Raw genomic sequence first — 17,626 nt, forward strand, 5'->3', positions numbered from 1 at the left:
GATGAGGACCTTCAGAATGAAAATTTAAGGACTGAGAATATGCATGGCATGAGTGAAGCCCTATTAAAGCCTATGAAGATGAACACGATGAAGCAGGGACTTTCATTCAAGAAAGGGTGCTTGAGGATATGAATATTGTAGCTCCCTGTGAAGATGACAGTTCTGATTTCTTGTGTATTAGTGAGGGAAAATGGGATGTGGGCAACCATCATTTTAATAGTGACACTATTTATGATACTGACACAAAAAATGAGATTGAAACTGATTCTCCTTTTCTCCAGGACATTACTCATAATGATATCCCTATTCACACCATTGAAAGGGAGGATTGCGGTTTTCCCTCACATGAAGAAGTTTTATTGGAAATGGTAAGCCCCATTTATGCCACCGATGATGACACTAATGAAGACCTTGTTTTCCCATACCTTCCCCAAGATCCCGATAGCATAGCTAAATTACCCCTGAGCCCGTGCCTTGACCTTTCTCACATTAGCACCATCATTGATGATCCTTTTTCCCCTCCTAGGTATGATGTTGAGGAAGAACCATCCATTAGTTGTATCCCTCCTCCCCCCTCATACCCTCAAGATTCTGAATATGATCATCATGAGAAACCTATTTGTTGTGTCTCCCCTTGTCATCAATCTCCTTTTCCTCCCAGTAATGACCCTATGGTGATCAAAAAGCATGACATTAATGATGGGGACCATAATGGGGATGATATGCCTGAGGTTGCTATCCACCAGAGGTTTATGAGCTTAATTGTTGATATCTCTATATTTTGGTTGGAAGAAAGGATCATGTGGAATAGATTGCATCCCTTGGCTCCCTTTTTCCCTGTGATACTCCATGCATGCTCACTTCGTTTTCTCGCCTCCCACCCTCGTGGCCTTCCATGTTTTCATTCCTACCCCTGCCTTTGGATCTGTTGCATGAGTAAGCAAAACGGCAATTGTTTTCGTATCAACTGGATGATTTGTTGGTTGCATTGGGTCTATGATTACACTTAGTGTTGGGGTGAGTAACATGCATGGTAGGGTAAGATGCATTGCATGCTCATTTTCTAAAGCAACAAAATTGTAGTTTGCTGACTTTGAATGTTAAAATACATAAATGTATTTATAAATTATATTTTATTAATAAGATGAATGTGCAAGGATGATTGAATGTTACAATGAGGACCTACATATATACCTAGGCAGGTGCCCCTTGATGACTGGCCATGTCTTTTTAGACATGCCTTTTCATTAAACTAATGATTATTAAAATAATCACTATTTTGATTATTTATTATTTACATTTATTTTTATTTATTTTATTTGTTATGAATTATATTCATAACATTGCCCCTTTCTTCAAAAGCTTTGTCCTCGAAGCTTAATCGTTGACAAGTCCCTTTATCTTGCCCACTCATTTCGACATGTGTAAGGGGTACTGTGGAGTTTAATCCATTTTTCCTCTTTCTTTCTTTTTTTTAAAGAACTTATACAAATTAATTATAAAATGACTTTATAATTTAATAAAGTGACTTTATAATGAGATTATAAGCAACTTCAATAATTTGTTAAGTTGTTATATTTATTTAATGGTTTTAATTATTAGTTTTATTTATTCCTTTGCCCAATATTTGTTGTATTGTTTCATACCGTCACAACCAGCTGGAAATGACGTTTTGTGAAATATTCATTTTTTTTCTTTTTTAATAGTAGATAGTGCCCAAATGTCACGTTGAAGTGTCAATTTGCCTCAGTATATGTTTGTCCTTTATCAAACCCTGTCGGCCTCTCTTCAATCTTACCATGTTGCAAAAACAAGCTGACAAGTGGACCGGACCCCTTGCCTAATGGATTATTACCCACGTAATTCTTCCATGCACCAAAGTCAGCCTGTGGCTGGGAATGGTCAAAATTCGACGAGGGTAAACTAGAAAACGGCTATGTCGCCATTGATCCTTCTGCTAGGCTCTTCAAGGCATTGAGGAGCGTTAATGTGCCTAAAGATGTCGAAGTCGTATCCCTTACTCCTAGTTCTTTTGTCCATGATCACAACGCTTTTATCCAATTAGCCGAAAAGAGAGAATATGACAGTGACAGACTGTGTGTTTGTCTTCAAGTTGAGACCCCGCAATAGTAGGTTTCTGAGAAGAGTGATTTTCATAGTGAGCGACCACAACTGATCCTGAGCATACCGATGTTCAGTCGCTGCTTCATGCAGAACCTCAATCAGCTGCTCAGAATTTAAGAGATTTAAAATGTTTTTGTCTGTTTTTCATTGTCAAATCCTCCACACAGTTTTCTTCTTCCTCTCTGTTTCTTGAAGACAACTTCACTTCTGGATTCTCAACTGTCTGAGTCAATGTTGCACGAAGCAGGGGCGAAGCGGAAGCGTTTTTTGGAAGCGGGGATGCAGAAGCGTCATTTTCCAAAAATCTAGGAAGCGAAGCGTCCGCGGAAGCGTTTTTATATATATATATATATATATATATATATATATATATATATATATATATATATATTTATTTATTTATTTATTTATATTTTTTTTTGCATTTATACTCAAAACAAACATCCCAAATAGCAAATTAATTGTAGAAGACATGAAAACATGCATATTTTTGCATAAATCAAGATAGATATAACATCCATTGTACATTAATGATTAATTATTCGAGCATCAACCATTTAGATGCATCAACCATCTAGAATCTAGATTCTTCTCCTCTTGTCTAGCCTTTGCCTCTACCTCGATTGTCTAGGGATATTAGTCAACATTGCCAGTTTTGATCAAACTACCTAATTCAAGACTTAAAATATGGTACAAAAAGCTTAACATGCTTGATCAATGATTTTGACTTGATTGAAAGGTAATTTTTTGCTAAGGGCGTGCTGCGTGACAAAGGAGTTCAACAATTAATACCAGCAACACTAGGGTACATATAGGGCTTGGTGCTCTTGATTAAATGCTAATCGCATACCTTCATACTTGATATAATCTAATGAAATGCCACAATCCCATTGATCCTGAATTCCTGAAAACTGTTAAGTCTGATGAATTTTGAATAGGATATGAAATTCTATTTCCTCCATATGAAGTCCAATGACGCTGGAACCACTCTCAAACATCCTGAGTCATTTCATGGTAATGTTAAAAATTTAAGTAAAAGGATGAAAATGAAAAATAAAGGAGAATGTCACTTTTACTTCAAGAATTTAACATTACCACGAGGGATCATCTGCTATATTTATATTTCTTTTTTCTTTCATTCGTCACCCTAACCCAAGGTGGACCCACCCCCAACAAGCAAACTCACCTAAAATTAAAAAAAAAATTGAAAAAAAATGATTTTCTAAACGCTTTTCAGGAAGCGTACGCTTCCTCCTCCAAAGCGCCACGCTTCCGACGCCCGAAGCGTCGTACGAAGCGCGCTTCGGTGCTTCGGAAGCGGCGCTTCGGTGCTTCGGAAGCGGCGCTTCCGTACCACACTTTCGAATTTCCAGGAAGCTTCCGGCCAAGCTTCCTAGGCACTTCCGTACGGGACGCGCTTCAGGGCTTGGAACCGTGGGGGGAGGGCTTCGTGCAACATTGGTCTGAGTGTCCTCACCAAGCTTTCAGGATCACAGTGAATACCAACAAAACAACCATTTACAAAAACTTTTATTGTTTTCGGAATGACTGTTGGAGATATTTGCTCAAAACATTTTGTGCTCCACTCTTCCAAGAATTCCAAAATTAGATTAGGAGAAGAACCAACAATGATGTAAACCATAAGGAAAAAAATTGCAAGCCCACAAGCCTGTCCTTCTGGGGTTTCTCCAAGACACATCATACCCTTGTGTGAATTATGCAACTGTTTGGGTTTTGCCAACTTTTCTTCACGACTAGTTGGAGAGTCTAACCTTCTTAAAAGTGATCAAGTTGATGCAAATGTCAGACGATTTAAAACCTATGATACTCCAGCCCTTGTGCCAATTGCATTTGCTTGGCCTCAGTTTCTAGTAGCCAAGGAGTATTTCAAGCCACTAAAAATTGTTTTTGCTTTGATTGCAAATTGTAGATTTACATCTTTTCCAAAATCAACACACTTTTGCAAGTGAAACTTCACATCTCTGGTAAACTTCCAGAAAATCATTCCGAACAGTCCTCCAAGAAGAGGACCGGCCAAATCTAATTTGTGTTCCCATAGTGATCCCTATCATCCTCTGTCCGTCGACCAAGAGCACATAATAGAAGTCGATGGATGATGTACCCAAAAAAGTAAGCTTTCTTCATCTCATAAAGCGCTCCAACACAAACATGAGGTAACATTTATTTCTACAAAATGTCTTTTGCATACTTTATACGCTTTTCTTTAGTTACACCAACAGTGGCACCACGTTCTCCAACGTAATCCAAAGCAATCTGTTGATTCTGAATGACAAATGCTTCCTCTAGTGATGGTCTCAACAACTACATCATTGCAGTGTCACTAAAGTCATAACATATATGTTTTAAAATATCTTTGTCATCAACAAAACCCAATGCTCAAAATATAATAATAATAGGAATGTCAGAATGGATATATGGCAGTGTTGCTTGAATACACTGCAACCCGCTTTTGCCCTAGCTCTTGAAAGCATGCAACAAACATACTAGGTGGTTTGTTTTGTGCCTCACCCATTGACCTTAATTCAGCAATATAAGAGAATGTATTCGGTTGTCGCTTCTTAAAAACGTACACATGGCTTGTACTCATTTTTTCTTGGGCAATCAAAACTTTCTCACTACCATTGATAATGAAGTATTCACCTTGATCATATGGACACTCTCCAAGCTCTTGCAGATCTTTTTTATTCATAGGAGATAATGTGCAATATGTAGAATGCAGCATTATTGGTACCTTCCCAATGAAAACTCTCGAAAGATCTTGTTGTTAAACTGGCTCTTCACAGCAAGGACTTTCTTAAACACTTGTTTAGTAACATCCACATATAGTGGAGTTGCATAGGTCAAATTTCTTAATCGTGTTGCATTCGGAAACAAGGTATTAGTTTCCCCATCAGATTCTATCGTCATAAGTTTACTGCTATATATTTAACCAAAACTGATCTTGGAAACAGTCTCTGTGAAGTCAATTTGTCTCCCGGGATTATGTTGAGATTCGGATCGAATCTCGATGACGAATGACTCTTCCATGATTTCCTGCATGGTATTCTGAATAAATTCATCGAAGGTATCAAGTTGTTGGCAGACCAGCCCCTTCTCTTCAACGTAGGCGTTGATAACTACCCACACATCTTCCTGCATTATCTCTTCATATTCATTAATATATGCTTCAGGTTCATCGTCAAAATCATAAATCTTGAAATCTTCATCATCTACAACTTTGTTTACATCCTCAGTTGTCATATACCCATTTTGATCATCAGGCTCATTCATGTCACCCTGAGAAGATCCCAATTTAACATGTTCAATGTCAATTTCTCGATTAGAACATTCTTTAATGTTAGTTCCTTTCATGTCAATGTATTCTTCCTTTAGACACATTGAATATTCTGTAGAAAAAAAAATTAATTGCTAAAACGATTCTCGAATTTCACTTAACTGTTTAATGAATTCAGGCCATAAACTTAATGGCATATTGTGCAATGGATAACGTCCAAAGGCTTGCATGGCTCTAATACCACTGAAGCAACAAAACCGTAGCTTGTTGACTTTGAATGTTAAAATACACAAATGTATTTATAAATAATATTTTATTAATGAGATGAATGTACAAGGATGGTTGAATGTTACAATGAGGACCCGCATAAATACCTAGGCAGGTGCCTCTTGATGACTGGCCATGTCTTTTTAGACATGCCTTTTCATTAAACTAATGACTATTAAAATAATCACTACTTTGATTATTTATTATTTACATTTATTTTTATTTATTTTATTTGTTATGAATTATATTCATAACATTTTCTCATTAGAACTAACATCATATGATATTTTCATAATAGATCAGTTGCATTTAGATTAAAATTTCATTTTTACTTTCTTGTTTATTTTTTATGGCCGAATACTAAGCATGGGTGATCATAAGACACCACAAAAACATGTTGCCCCGTGTGCATGGTCTTTGATATGTGCAGGTAATAGGCATGTGGTACCAAGAGATTGTTGGTGTTCTCATGACCTCTCGTTCGAGTAGCTTCATGCACCTCTCTGAGAGCTCATGTCCCAGTTAGAGCCAGATATTACCCACCACTGAGAGTAGTGTATATAGGAGAAAATTTTGCTCCAAGATGGTCCTCAGCCGGCAGCCCCTTGCAGCCACCAAACAGCTTGATGTGCCATCATCTCTGCCACTTGAGCTAGCCATGTGGTCCCTCACCCACTTGTTATGATTGTATGTTTGAAGATGGGCCTCCCAACCCCGAAGGTATGGCTTTTCATTGATATAATTGAGTAATTTTCCTTACTTGTCATGGGCACTTTTGGGCATGGATTGGTGGGGGCATTCGATAGAAAGAGTGGACTAGGTTTGTATTCTTGTCTCCATTGCCCGATTCTGTAGTTACCCTTGTACCCTAGTCTCGTGGGATCTCCTTTACTAGTCACTAGCCTTATGGTGGGCACTACTTGGGAAATCCCGACTTTGGTTGCGTGGTCCCGCTTCCCGACACCACATACATCACCCCCTTCCACTCATTTTAGCCCTATTCATCTCTTTTCCCATCTGGTTCCACATTGGGTTAGCCTCCCCCTCCCCTTGTCCAAACCTTGGGTCGGGCCTGGAACGATGCCCCAGAGGTTAGTGCAGCTAAAAAGAAAAGAAAAAGCATAATTTGGCCACTCCTAATAGGAAACGTACCACAAAATGCAGAAGATGGTAAGGACATACAAATTTAGCTCATGGACAAAAGCCAAACATGAGCTCTACCCCTTATCCATGGCCACCACCCTGGTTCCTATGGGCCCTAGATGAGCCCCCTCCATTATTAAGGAACCCATGATTGTCCCAACCCCTGGTGGGCGATGAACCACCCCAGCTCAAGGGGGTATCCACTGCCATATACTACACATCATGCTCTCATTCCCTGGAGCCCCGAGCAGTTATGAAGAAAAATCAATCAAAGGCAAAAGGCATATGAAGAAGGGAGGAAAAACAAAGGTCGGGATAACTCATGTGCCATGATTTGATCCCTCCTAACCTCATATACCCAGGTGTGGGCTTCCCTCATTATAGCTACCCTTGCACCATGACATGTGTTCTGGATGATTCCCCTGATCCCCACTCCGTTCCATTACTATATCACTTTCCACCTACCACTTGAAGGATGTACCATGTGTTGAAGAATCTAGGGCATCTAGGTTAAAATGAGATTCTTTTGATGATGATAACTATTTGTGAGGTACTTTTTACAATCTTCTCTTATTATTGTTAGTGTGTGTACTCTTACTTCATCAAATAGTTACCAAAAACAAAAGAGACAAGAACACAAGATGTTGCTCTCAACCAAGGCAAAACCTCTCTCTCCTCGAGAGGAAAACCCTTTTGTAAATTTCTCTTATTGAAGCTTCAATTGACAAATTCCAAACCCTAGACCCTTGAACAGTAGATCCTCCAAGCACAAGACACAATCTTTCTTTTGCAACTTCCTTTTTGAGTTGCACCTTGATCTCTTTCTTCACACTTCTTCCGGCAAATGATGGCACTTTCCTTTGCTCTTCTAATGGCAACTGCAGAAACCCTAGGTCTCTTTAGAGACCTCTTCCTTGGTGCCTTACTTTCCTTCGCTTGGCTCGACTAAAATTGACTTTTGACCACTTAGGTTAGTGAAATTCACTCTTTTTAGACACAAAATGTGAACAAACCTTCACATTGTTGGCTAAGTCTAGATGCTCCTGCATCACTGATTTTCCAACATTTTCTTCTAATTCATTCTCTCATCAAATGATTATCGTGTTCTTATAATTCATGTGGTATTTGAGTTAATTTTTATCATTATCAAGGGTTCAATTATATAGCTTTTAATTATGGTCCATATTCTCATGAAATGAAGGCATGTGAAGAACTTTTATATGCTTATTATGATTGAAGGTACATGTGTGACTTAATATTCATTGTGTGAGTACTTTCTCTTGAGCCCACACCAATGACATAAAAGGAAAGAAAATTATAGGGCCTATAAGAAAGCCTAAAAATGTTTGGAAATATGCATTGTAAAACCTAATTAAGGAAACAACTAAAACTATGAAGATCCAAATTGTAACAATCATTAGACATGGTTATAAAGACCAAGAAACTTATGTGAAAGCATGATTTTCCTCAACCCCTCATACATAAACAAGTAAATGTAAATTATGCACAATAAATTTTAGAACTGGGTTCTAATACTTGACCACATATTAATACATATTAAACATATTAAATATTTTTGAATATAAATATAGATAATGAAATTCCATTAAATTGAATAAAATAGGTGCTTACCTGGATGGAATCACATTTCAATGACATTGTATGCTCAATATTTTTGTCTTTCATATTATTTTTCATAACATGAATTTTCTTGTCATTTATAATGACCCTGATTACTCCATATTTATAAATTCAATAATAAATCAAACGAAACAGTCTCATGTAAAATATACAATTCCCATGAAACCCATAAAATAAAATTTATATCAAAGTTGTAATCTTTTAAACAATTTCCATCCATGCATCAAAACACAATTACAAGAATCACCACATAATTTATAACCATATTAATCATGTAATTCAATCCTAAAAATGTGTCGCAACTAACAAAAATGGTATCATGTAAATAACAATAAACTCAAATCACATACAAATTGGCTCAGAGTTGACATTTATGAGACAATCCCTGTCTTCTTAAAGGACTTGAAAATATAGTATACTTGTAATTTAAAAATTAATTTATTTTTCTTATTTCATTATACATAACTCTCACATGGTGCCAAACATATACCCAACAATTTGAACCTCTAAGTAATCATTGATTACTTGTATTTTTTATAATAATAAATATTTTCTATAAGACTCACAATTTCTATTAGCAATGATATCTCAAGAACAAGTTGGTTATCTAAAAAGAAAGTCAATTATGGATTCAATGGGATCGATAAAAGAGAAACTACATTTTTTGTTAAATTTTATTTTTCAAAGGCTATGACAATGTGGGTTGTTTATATATCAAGCATATCTTGTTGAATGTATGTTTTGGGGTGCATTTCATTCAAGAGGTTGAGCACTAGTTTTCATCAACTTCAATTGAAATTTTGATTGATGTATTGGCCTTCCCATTTTTAGAAACCGCTAGAAACCTTAGGCAAGGATATCTATCACAAACATATAGTTTGCACAATTGTTTTATTTGCAAGCTTGAGGTTCTCTTAAGTATATTTGAGCACATAAGGTTTTGTAGCACTACCTTACCTCAACCATGTGGGATTTTCCAGCCCACACTTACTACAACTAGAGTACACCTTTTCACATATATTATCCCCAAAACTTCATCTTATGATACAATATATCAAATGTAGCTAAGTCCTACTCATCCAAGTTCATTTAGCAATAGGAGTATCTCTAAATTCACACTTTAAAACATCGAAGGGGTACTTCACTTTGTCAATATTCCAATATTTATCCAACACAATGTATTACAAGGGACAATAACATTCAACACATAAATAATCCACAACACAAATGTCTAGGTGACACCTAAGGCAATTGCCTAATCTTTATTGGTGTAAAGAATATTACAATAAATGCAACTAGTGATTGTGACCTCTTTCTATAAACTCTATCATGGATGTATATTATTTATAAGTCAATATTCCTTCTACCCACTTCCAAACTAACTTGTACAATCCAAACTCTGAAGCATATATAGGCCAACACATCATATGTCTTGACTATCCTGAGTCCACTCCCACAAACATCCAAAGAGTCCATTGTGCCAACCCCTAAATATATAATAAACCATATAACTCTTAAATACCCTTACTTGAATAACCAAGATTGAGATGATGAATTTTCACTTCATAGGCATCCTCTTGATATAGTAGTTATTTCCTTATGCTTTCCTTCTTTTAAGGTGACTTGCAATCCACTCCAGTTCCAAAGTGGATGAAACATGCAATCCACTTGTCTATCTACAAAGTCTTGCAACACTTGGGTCTATACATTGGGATTGTGTGCATAAGGCATCCAAAGTATCTCATGCATCGATTGGTCAACAATCTTGCTTAAATGATGTTCAAGGCACTCTTTTATTTTCCTTGGCTTTCCATGTCAAGCATCCATCCAACATGTGATGTATGCCCAACTACCAAGGCGCTATTGTCCATGTACCATGGTGTTCTTCCACAAGACAAATCATTTCTTCATGTGTTCCCATGAACCAAGGAATGTCCAACATCCAAGTCATTATAAAAATCTTATAAGAAATCCAAAATTAAATCTCTTATATTATTACTATACTTATCCAAATTGCTTTCCAGGCTATTTGGTACCTAGGAATTCCTTTCCAAAGTGCAAGACTACCAAAGACATGCTTTTCCAAGCTTGCAACATGTTGCCACAACTAACTGAAGATTGACTAATGTTTATCATGTGCCTTACCTTCCTAGAAGGGTGTTGAAGAAACTGTAACTAGGTTCGATCTTCATAATGACATGATATTTGTAAATGATGAAATAAAAAGATATAAAATTAGTTTTGTATGCCTTGTTGCATGGGTTTCATGAGAAAGAGGTTTATTTGTTAGTAGCTCCCATTGAGAGCCTTAGGATTTATTTTAAATCAAAGAGTCAATGTCATGTATGAAGAAGCTCTTCTTGAGCCTATTTTTAACGTATTCAAGTCTATAGAAATATGTAGAATCCCTTCAAAGACAAGCATAATCCCTCTTCAAGAAGTCGGCCTATAAATGAATTAAATACACTCATGTCGGCTCACTTGAAGTGATACATCTCTTCATGAATGCAAGTCAGCTTATTATGGAGACGAAAACACTATAAATACCCAGCTACGTTTTGTGAAAAAGTACAGGATAGTAACTCAGATCCTCTGAAACTTCAGATAAGTACAGTGGTTCAGGATTTTCAGACAAGTACAGTGGTTCAGGATTTTCAAACAAGTACACTAGTACATTGTTTCAGATAGGCATCTATGTTTTCAGATGGGTACCACAGTCTTGGCATATAAGTGATGATGAAGACTTCAGATGTGGAGTGAACACAATCACAACCTCAACATACTAAACAGTCTCAACATACTTATGATGATGTAGATCTAGCAGGGAGAAAAACTTAGTCACAGTCTTATCCTAGTTGTGATGATGAGGATCTAAGTAATACACTATCGGCATACTAGAAACAGTTATAATCTCATCATAATCTCGTCATAATGTGAAGGTGAAGATGCAGCAAGGTGAAATGATCTCGGTGATGCAATAATGATGACTTCAATGTAGCAGCAGTGATGACTTAAATAGCAATGATGATGATCTCATCTATTATGAAGAATAGGATTGGTGTCTTGGTCTTGGAGTGGCCTAATAGGTCAAGGGTCATGGTATTGATATTCATCAATTGGAATCTCTATAAGAAGAATTTTGTGCAGGTTTTCCTCTCAAAGAGTGAGAGGTTTTGGCCCTGGTAGAAAGCCAACATCTTGTGTTCTTGTCTCTTTATTTTGGTAGTTATTTGATGAACTAAGAAGACACACTCTGATATTAAAGATTTTTCTAATAAGAAAAATTAAAAACACCTCACAAATAGTTACCATGACTAGTATGGTCAGGCCCTGAAGACAAAGATTGTAAAGTATTGAGATAAGGGGATTGAAAAAATGGAGCTCTGGTAGAAACCCTCGATGGGAGGTCCTGGGGCTCATTGCCACGACCGATGGTGGCACGCATCCATTTTTGCTTTCCTGCACCTGCCCCCATAACTTGTGAACAACCCAAGCTCCCCTCAGCATTACCTTGCTCCAGTAAACTGTTTGACCGTCTCTAGTTGTTGCGGTATCCCTCTGCCTCTCAGGTTTATAGTTTTTCCCGGTTACTAACCTCCACAGTTTTCTATAGTGTTTTTGTCCTTTTCTGGCAACTGTCATAACATTTACTTATAGTCATGGATGACCTGGGTGACTTTCCAGATCCTTCGGAGGATGTGCCCATATGGACACCCACTAGGACCACCACTACCGGTTTTTTCCCATTCATGTCCGACCTCACCGACGAGATAGAAGCTCTCCCACTGTTATCTCACCCTCACATTTCATCGGTTTCTCTCCCTGAAGAAGCAGCCTCCCCCCCTAAGTTCATCTCTCAACCTCTCTCGCCATGCTCCTTGGCTCTTATCGTCCCTCCACCTAAGTCTGACTACCCAACCCTCGGTGTCATTTCTAGTCATAACCCTCCTCCGGCAGTGACTAGCCCTATTCCCTCTGATTTCCCCCAGGGCTCAACTGTCCTTGGTCTAATCTCTTCTGCTCCGTAGATCACCTCAGCTCCCTCTTGGGGCATTTCATAGGCATTGGACCAATTTCTGGCATTTTTGCAACCATTCCACAGGAGGTGACTGAAAACCCTACAGTTTCTCCATCACCGGGACCTTCACATCCCTCCTCGACTCAGGAAGCGTTGGCCACTGGGGGTTCTGGGCTTTCGAGAAAGAAAAGGGGTCCAAAGCTTCGAGCTTGTGCAACGCCCGTCAACTTTGCAGAAGATATTAAATTATTGGACACCATGGACATAGCAGAGAAGGTCTTAGTTGGTTGGGTGCGCGACAGAAACTACAGTGTGGCAAAATTACAGCAATGGGTCTCAGAGGTTTGGGGCGAAAACCTGAAGGATATCTCGAAGGTACAAACCCTAGTCAAAGGATGGTTTGCTTTGCATTTTAGCTATTTGGAGCACACCAACTGGGTGCTATCCACGGTCTGGCACCTTGACCTGGCTGTCGTTCTCCTCAGAAGATGGACTCCCCTTTTTGACCCGGAGCGGGGGAGGGTCGATGCAAGTCCTATATGGGTACGTTTACTCGGCTTACCCTTGCATTTCTGGACGGAAGATGTCTTCAAGTGCATTGGAAATGCCCTCGGTGTCTACCTCACATTTGACGATTCATACCAGACTTCGGGGAAATTAGCATATGCCAGGATATTGGTTCATTTGGACCTTTTAGAGAGCTTGCTCAAGTTCATAGACATCCATTGGAGGAACCACACTAGAAGGCAATTTCCAGACTATGAGGGCATCCCATTTCGATGTCGAAGGTGCCATAAGGTTGGGCATCTCTATAAAGACTGCCCCCTGCTGAGCAAAAATAAAAATCAGGCCTCAGCTCCGGATATCGCCTCCCACCCGCATTCTCAACAGGACGCTCAGCCTAAGAGACAGGCTCCTATGGCCCCACAGGACCCGACTGCTTCTGAGATCCTGGCCAGCCAGCAAAAGAACCCAGCAGAAGAGATAGTGGCTCCTCCACAGCCGAAGAAGCGAGGGCGGCCTCCCAACCGTTCTCAACCACCTCCACCGTCTCGACCTCAGTCGCCATCCGAGGGCCTGCCCTCATCGGGTATGATTACTCCCTCCATCCCTGTTTCCTCTTGCTGCTCATCTCATTTTGATTGCATTTTATCTAGTTCTTTCTCTAAACTACATGTCATGAACCCTTCATCTGATCATCTGGGTCAGGGTTTGGATTCCGCCCCCCCTTTCACTGCTCCACTCACCTGCCCGATTTCATCTGCCCCCATTTTCTCACCTGCACCCTCCTCGACTTCTCCCTCTCACCTCCCGTCCACTACTCCTTCCCTCCAGGTCCCCCCACCTGGGAGATACTTGACTCGCTCGAAAACAAAGAGACAAGCCCAAGACCATATTAGGCTTGAGATACTCCACTCTCCCCCCCCACCCCCCCCCCCCCCCCCCCCCCCCCCCCCCCACCCACAAACTCCATAGGGGTCGACCTTACAATATTTCTAAAGCCCAAGGCACAGCTAAAGATGAGCTTTCTTTGAGGGTTCAATCTACCATCCCAAGGACACTTAGAGCCAGAGAATCCCAGCCTGCCCCCCCTCCATGAATATTTTCTCTTACAATTGTAGAGGGTTGGCTAGGCTGGATAAAAAACTAGCTCTTCTATGTCTGTTAAAAAATGTTCCGCTTGATATTATCTTTCTACAAGAAACCTTGGGACCTATTTTAGACATTTCACAGTCCCTCCAAAACATGCTTCCTGGTTGGATCTTTATTGGACTTGATGCGCATGGGAGGTCGGGAGGTTTAGCTTTGGGCTATAACTCCCATACCATAAAAATGCTCAATTGCTGGGGTGGTCTAGGACATCTTGGAGTAGACATCAGATCTGCAGACCTGGGGATGAATTTTCGGATATTAAATGTCTACGGCCCGTGCCAGAACAGACCAGCATTTTGGCAAAACCTCCTGAGTTCTGATTCATTTTTGACTGACCACCTGATCCTGGGTGGGGACCTTAATTTTTCCATCGGACATTCTGAATCCTGGGGACACAGGGCACAACGAGACTCCCTTTCGGATTACTTTTTATCTAAATTGGACACTCACCATCTAATTGATATCCCCTCTGCAAAACCCCAAGCGACTTGGAGGAACAACAGGACTGGGGAAGACAGTCTGGACAACAGACTTGACCGCTTCCTTGTCAAAGAAAAGGTGTTGGACTTGGGTCTACATATCAAACATTGGGTAGGTTCTGGTGGGATCTCTGATCACCTACCCATTTACCTGGAAATCGAAGGTGGGCAAGCAAAACCTAAAGGACCCTTCAATTTATGTTCTGTTTGGCTCAAGGATGATTCATATAAAAGATTGGTCACTGATTTCTGGAAAGCAAACCCCCCTGGGAGAAGAGAAGACAGTGCTAGAAGATTTATACAAAATATTACAAACCTTAAGAGGATGTCCAAACTTTGGGCACATAACAAAAGAATACAGGAGGAACAAACTCTCTGTAGGATTGAATCTGAAATTGTTGCATTTGAAAATGATCTTGGAGGATTATACACCTCAGAAGATCAGAAGCAAAGGATGGTTTCTCATTGTACTGAAAGGGAAAAATTACTCAAGGATAAGGAAGATACTTGGCGCCTAAGAAGCAGAGCCATCTGGATGCTTGAAGGGGATGAAAACACTAAATTCTATCGCAAATTTTCCAATGGAAGAAAGGCGATCAACACCATTTGGCAGCTACAGAATGAGCAGGGGCAGATTGTTAATTCATTCCCGCAACTTGTTGAACTTGCCTCCTCTCACTTCAAAAATACATACCGAGCCCCTAGGGAGACAAACTTAGCAGAGATTATCAAGGTTTCACAACTCTTTCCTAGATTTGTGGATCCTGTGGAAGGAGATGAATTAATAAAGGTAGTCTCTCTGGAGGAATTGGAACACACCTTAAAGTGGTTCAAAAAGGATAAGAGTCTGGGGCCTGATGGCTGGTCGATTGAATTTTACTTGGCCTTCCTTGACATCATTGGGGAAGACCTGCTCAGAATTGTCGAGGACTCGAGGATCAGAGGTTTTCTTGAAACCTCAATCACCTCAACCTTCATTGCACTCATACCAAAGAAAGACAACCCAGACTCATTTGGGGACTTTCGTCCCATATTTCTCTACAACTGCATATATAATATCATAGCTAAGATCATTGCAAACGGGATGAAACCTATTCTTTCTAATCATATTTCTCCGGAGCAATTCGCTTTCCTACAGGACAGACAGATCCATGAAGCTGTAGGCACCACTCCGGAAGTAATTCATACTCTACACTCAAGGCGAGGCAAAGGTATGATTATGAAGGTCGATTTATCAAAAGCATTTGACAGAGTAAATTGGCTTTATATTAGAATGTTGTTAACCCATTTAGGTTTCCCTTACTTATTCATCAAATGGATCATGAGTTGCATTACTAACATCCCTTTCAGTGTTCTAGTGAATGGAAGTGCATCTCCTTTTTTTACCTCTAAAAGGGGAATGAGACAGGGATGTCCCCTCTTTCCATTGCTCTTCTTGCTCGTTATGGAAGGTCTTAGAAATCTCATCAAAGAAGAGCATCAAAGGGGCAGATTAAAGGGTATAAATATAGCATAAGGTTGCATCTTGACTCATCTTCTCTTTGTATATGATATCTTGGTTTTCATCAATGGCAGTATTGGGGACATTAGTATCATCAAAGCCAATTTCACCCTCTTCCAAGAAGCAACGGGTATGATCATAAATGACAGCAAGTCCACATTAACAGCAGTTGAATGTACTCCGCATGAGATCTATTTTGCACTACAGCGTTTCCACTTCACTCAGCTGCAATTAGCTGATGGTTTAAAATATCTGGGGTACAAGTTGAAGCCACTTGGATACAAAATTGCTGACTGGACTTGGCTCATCTCCAAGATGGAGAAAAGACTTAACACCTGGTACCTCAAATATCTTTCGTGGGCAGGACGACTCACTCTAATCAAAAGTGTCCTGGAGGCCACTCCTGTATATTGGATGTCCCTGGCTTGGATACCCAGAGGCATTCTCAATAGAATACAAGCCCTCTGCTGCAGGTTTCTTTGGCAAGGGAACAAACAGGGCAGGATTTTTGCTTGGGTCAGGTGGGAGGCCCTGAACCTACCAAAAAAATGGGGAGGTTGGGGCCTAAAAAAGTTAGAAGATTTCTCATTAGCACTTGCCGCAAAACTTGGCTGGAAATTAGTATCAGCAGACAGCCTTTGGACGAGGGTCACATATGCCAAATATATTGCTCCAATGCACATCATGGACTGGATTAGAAGAACCCATCTAAGTACCTCAAGCATCTCAATTATCTGGAAGGCTGTTCTAAAGGCTTTGAACCCGATCAGGGAGGGCCTCACCTGGAGAATTCGATCTGGGCACACTGTTCGCATTGGCCTTGATCCATGGGTGGGATGTGGGGACATGCACCGCCTACCCAGGGATCTCACACAGTATCTCCAGCAATAGAACATCTCTTATATAGCACAAATTGCAGACCTGGAGAATTCCTCCTTCCTTCAACAAGCCTGGAAATCTGCACATCAGTTAAACATTCCTCCTAATTGGACACAGCACTGGGAGGAATACACTCAAGCCCTCACTGAAGCTCACATCCGTATCCTTGATGGTGATGATGAGATTATATGGGCTCTTTCAAAAAATGGCAGGTACACACCAAAAGATGGATATCTGACATTGTCGGCGCCAAGGAAGCCTCTGCTGCTTGTTGACTGGTGGAGACATCTTTGGAAACTCAAGGCTCCCCCCAGAACTAGACTCTTAATGTGGACCATCCTCTGGAACAAAATCCCTACTGGTGAAAACCTCCTCAAACAAGCACATTATGGACCACATTGGTGCAGCTTCTGCAAGTAGGCAAATGAGTCCACTTCTCACCTTTTTTTAGAATGTACAGCAATTTGTAACCTATGGAAACTTATCCTATAGCCCATTGCACCCTCTGCAATCTGGGCTAGAAATTCTATACTTGTAGCTTAGCAATCTTGGTTTTACACTTCCTCATCTCAAAAGCTTCAGAACCTGCCCCTTCTGATCTGCTGGACAATATGGATTGCCAGGAA

The 17,626-nt window shown here is 39.9% G+C and overlaps 1 protein-coding gene and 1 pseudogene across 1 annotated transcript; one reads left to right on the forward strand and one right to left on the reverse strand.

The window, feature by feature from the left end:
- Positions 1-3,517: 3,517 nt before the first annotated feature.
- On the reverse strand, positions 3,518-5,523 carry LOC149254270 (DNA-directed RNA polymerase II subunit RPB2 pseudogene; annotated as a pseudogene).
- Positions 5,524-12,129: 6,606 nt separating this feature from the next.
- On the forward strand, positions 12,130-17,012 carry LOC149254271 (uncharacterized). Its single transcript, XM_089454746.1, has 5 exons — positions 12,130-12,282; positions 12,573-13,578; positions 14,347-15,872; positions 16,016-16,071; positions 16,196-17,012. The coding sequence occupies exons 1-5, from the start codon at positions 12,130-12,132 to the stop codon at positions 17,010-17,012; spliced, it is 3,558 nt and encodes a 1,185-aa protein (XP_089310872.1).
- Positions 17,013-17,626: the final 614 nt, after the last annotated feature.

The sequence above is a fragment of the Pinus tabuliformis genome, chromosome 7 (genome assembly GCF_031772625.1).
Source record: "Pinus tabuliformis cultivar Carrire ecotype Pingquan chromosome 7, CPIR1, whole genome shotgun sequence".
NCBI classification, from domain to species: domain Eukaryota; kingdom Viridiplantae; phylum Streptophyta; class Pinopsida; order Pinales; family Pinaceae; genus Pinus; species Pinus tabuliformis.

Coding starts and splice junctions, on each gene's coding strand:
- LOC149254271 (XM_089454746.1), top strand. CDS start 12,130: ATGGATGACCTGGGTGACTTTCCAGATCCTTCGGAGGATGTGCCCATA. Junction 15,873..16,015: donor TATCAAAAGCATTTGACAGA/GTAAATTGGCTT, acceptor TACCTCTAAAAG/GGGAATGAGACAGGGATGTC. Junction 16,072..16,195: donor CTTCTTGCTCGTTATGGAAG/GTCTTAGAAATC, acceptor CATCAATGGCAG/TATTGGGGACATTAGTATCA.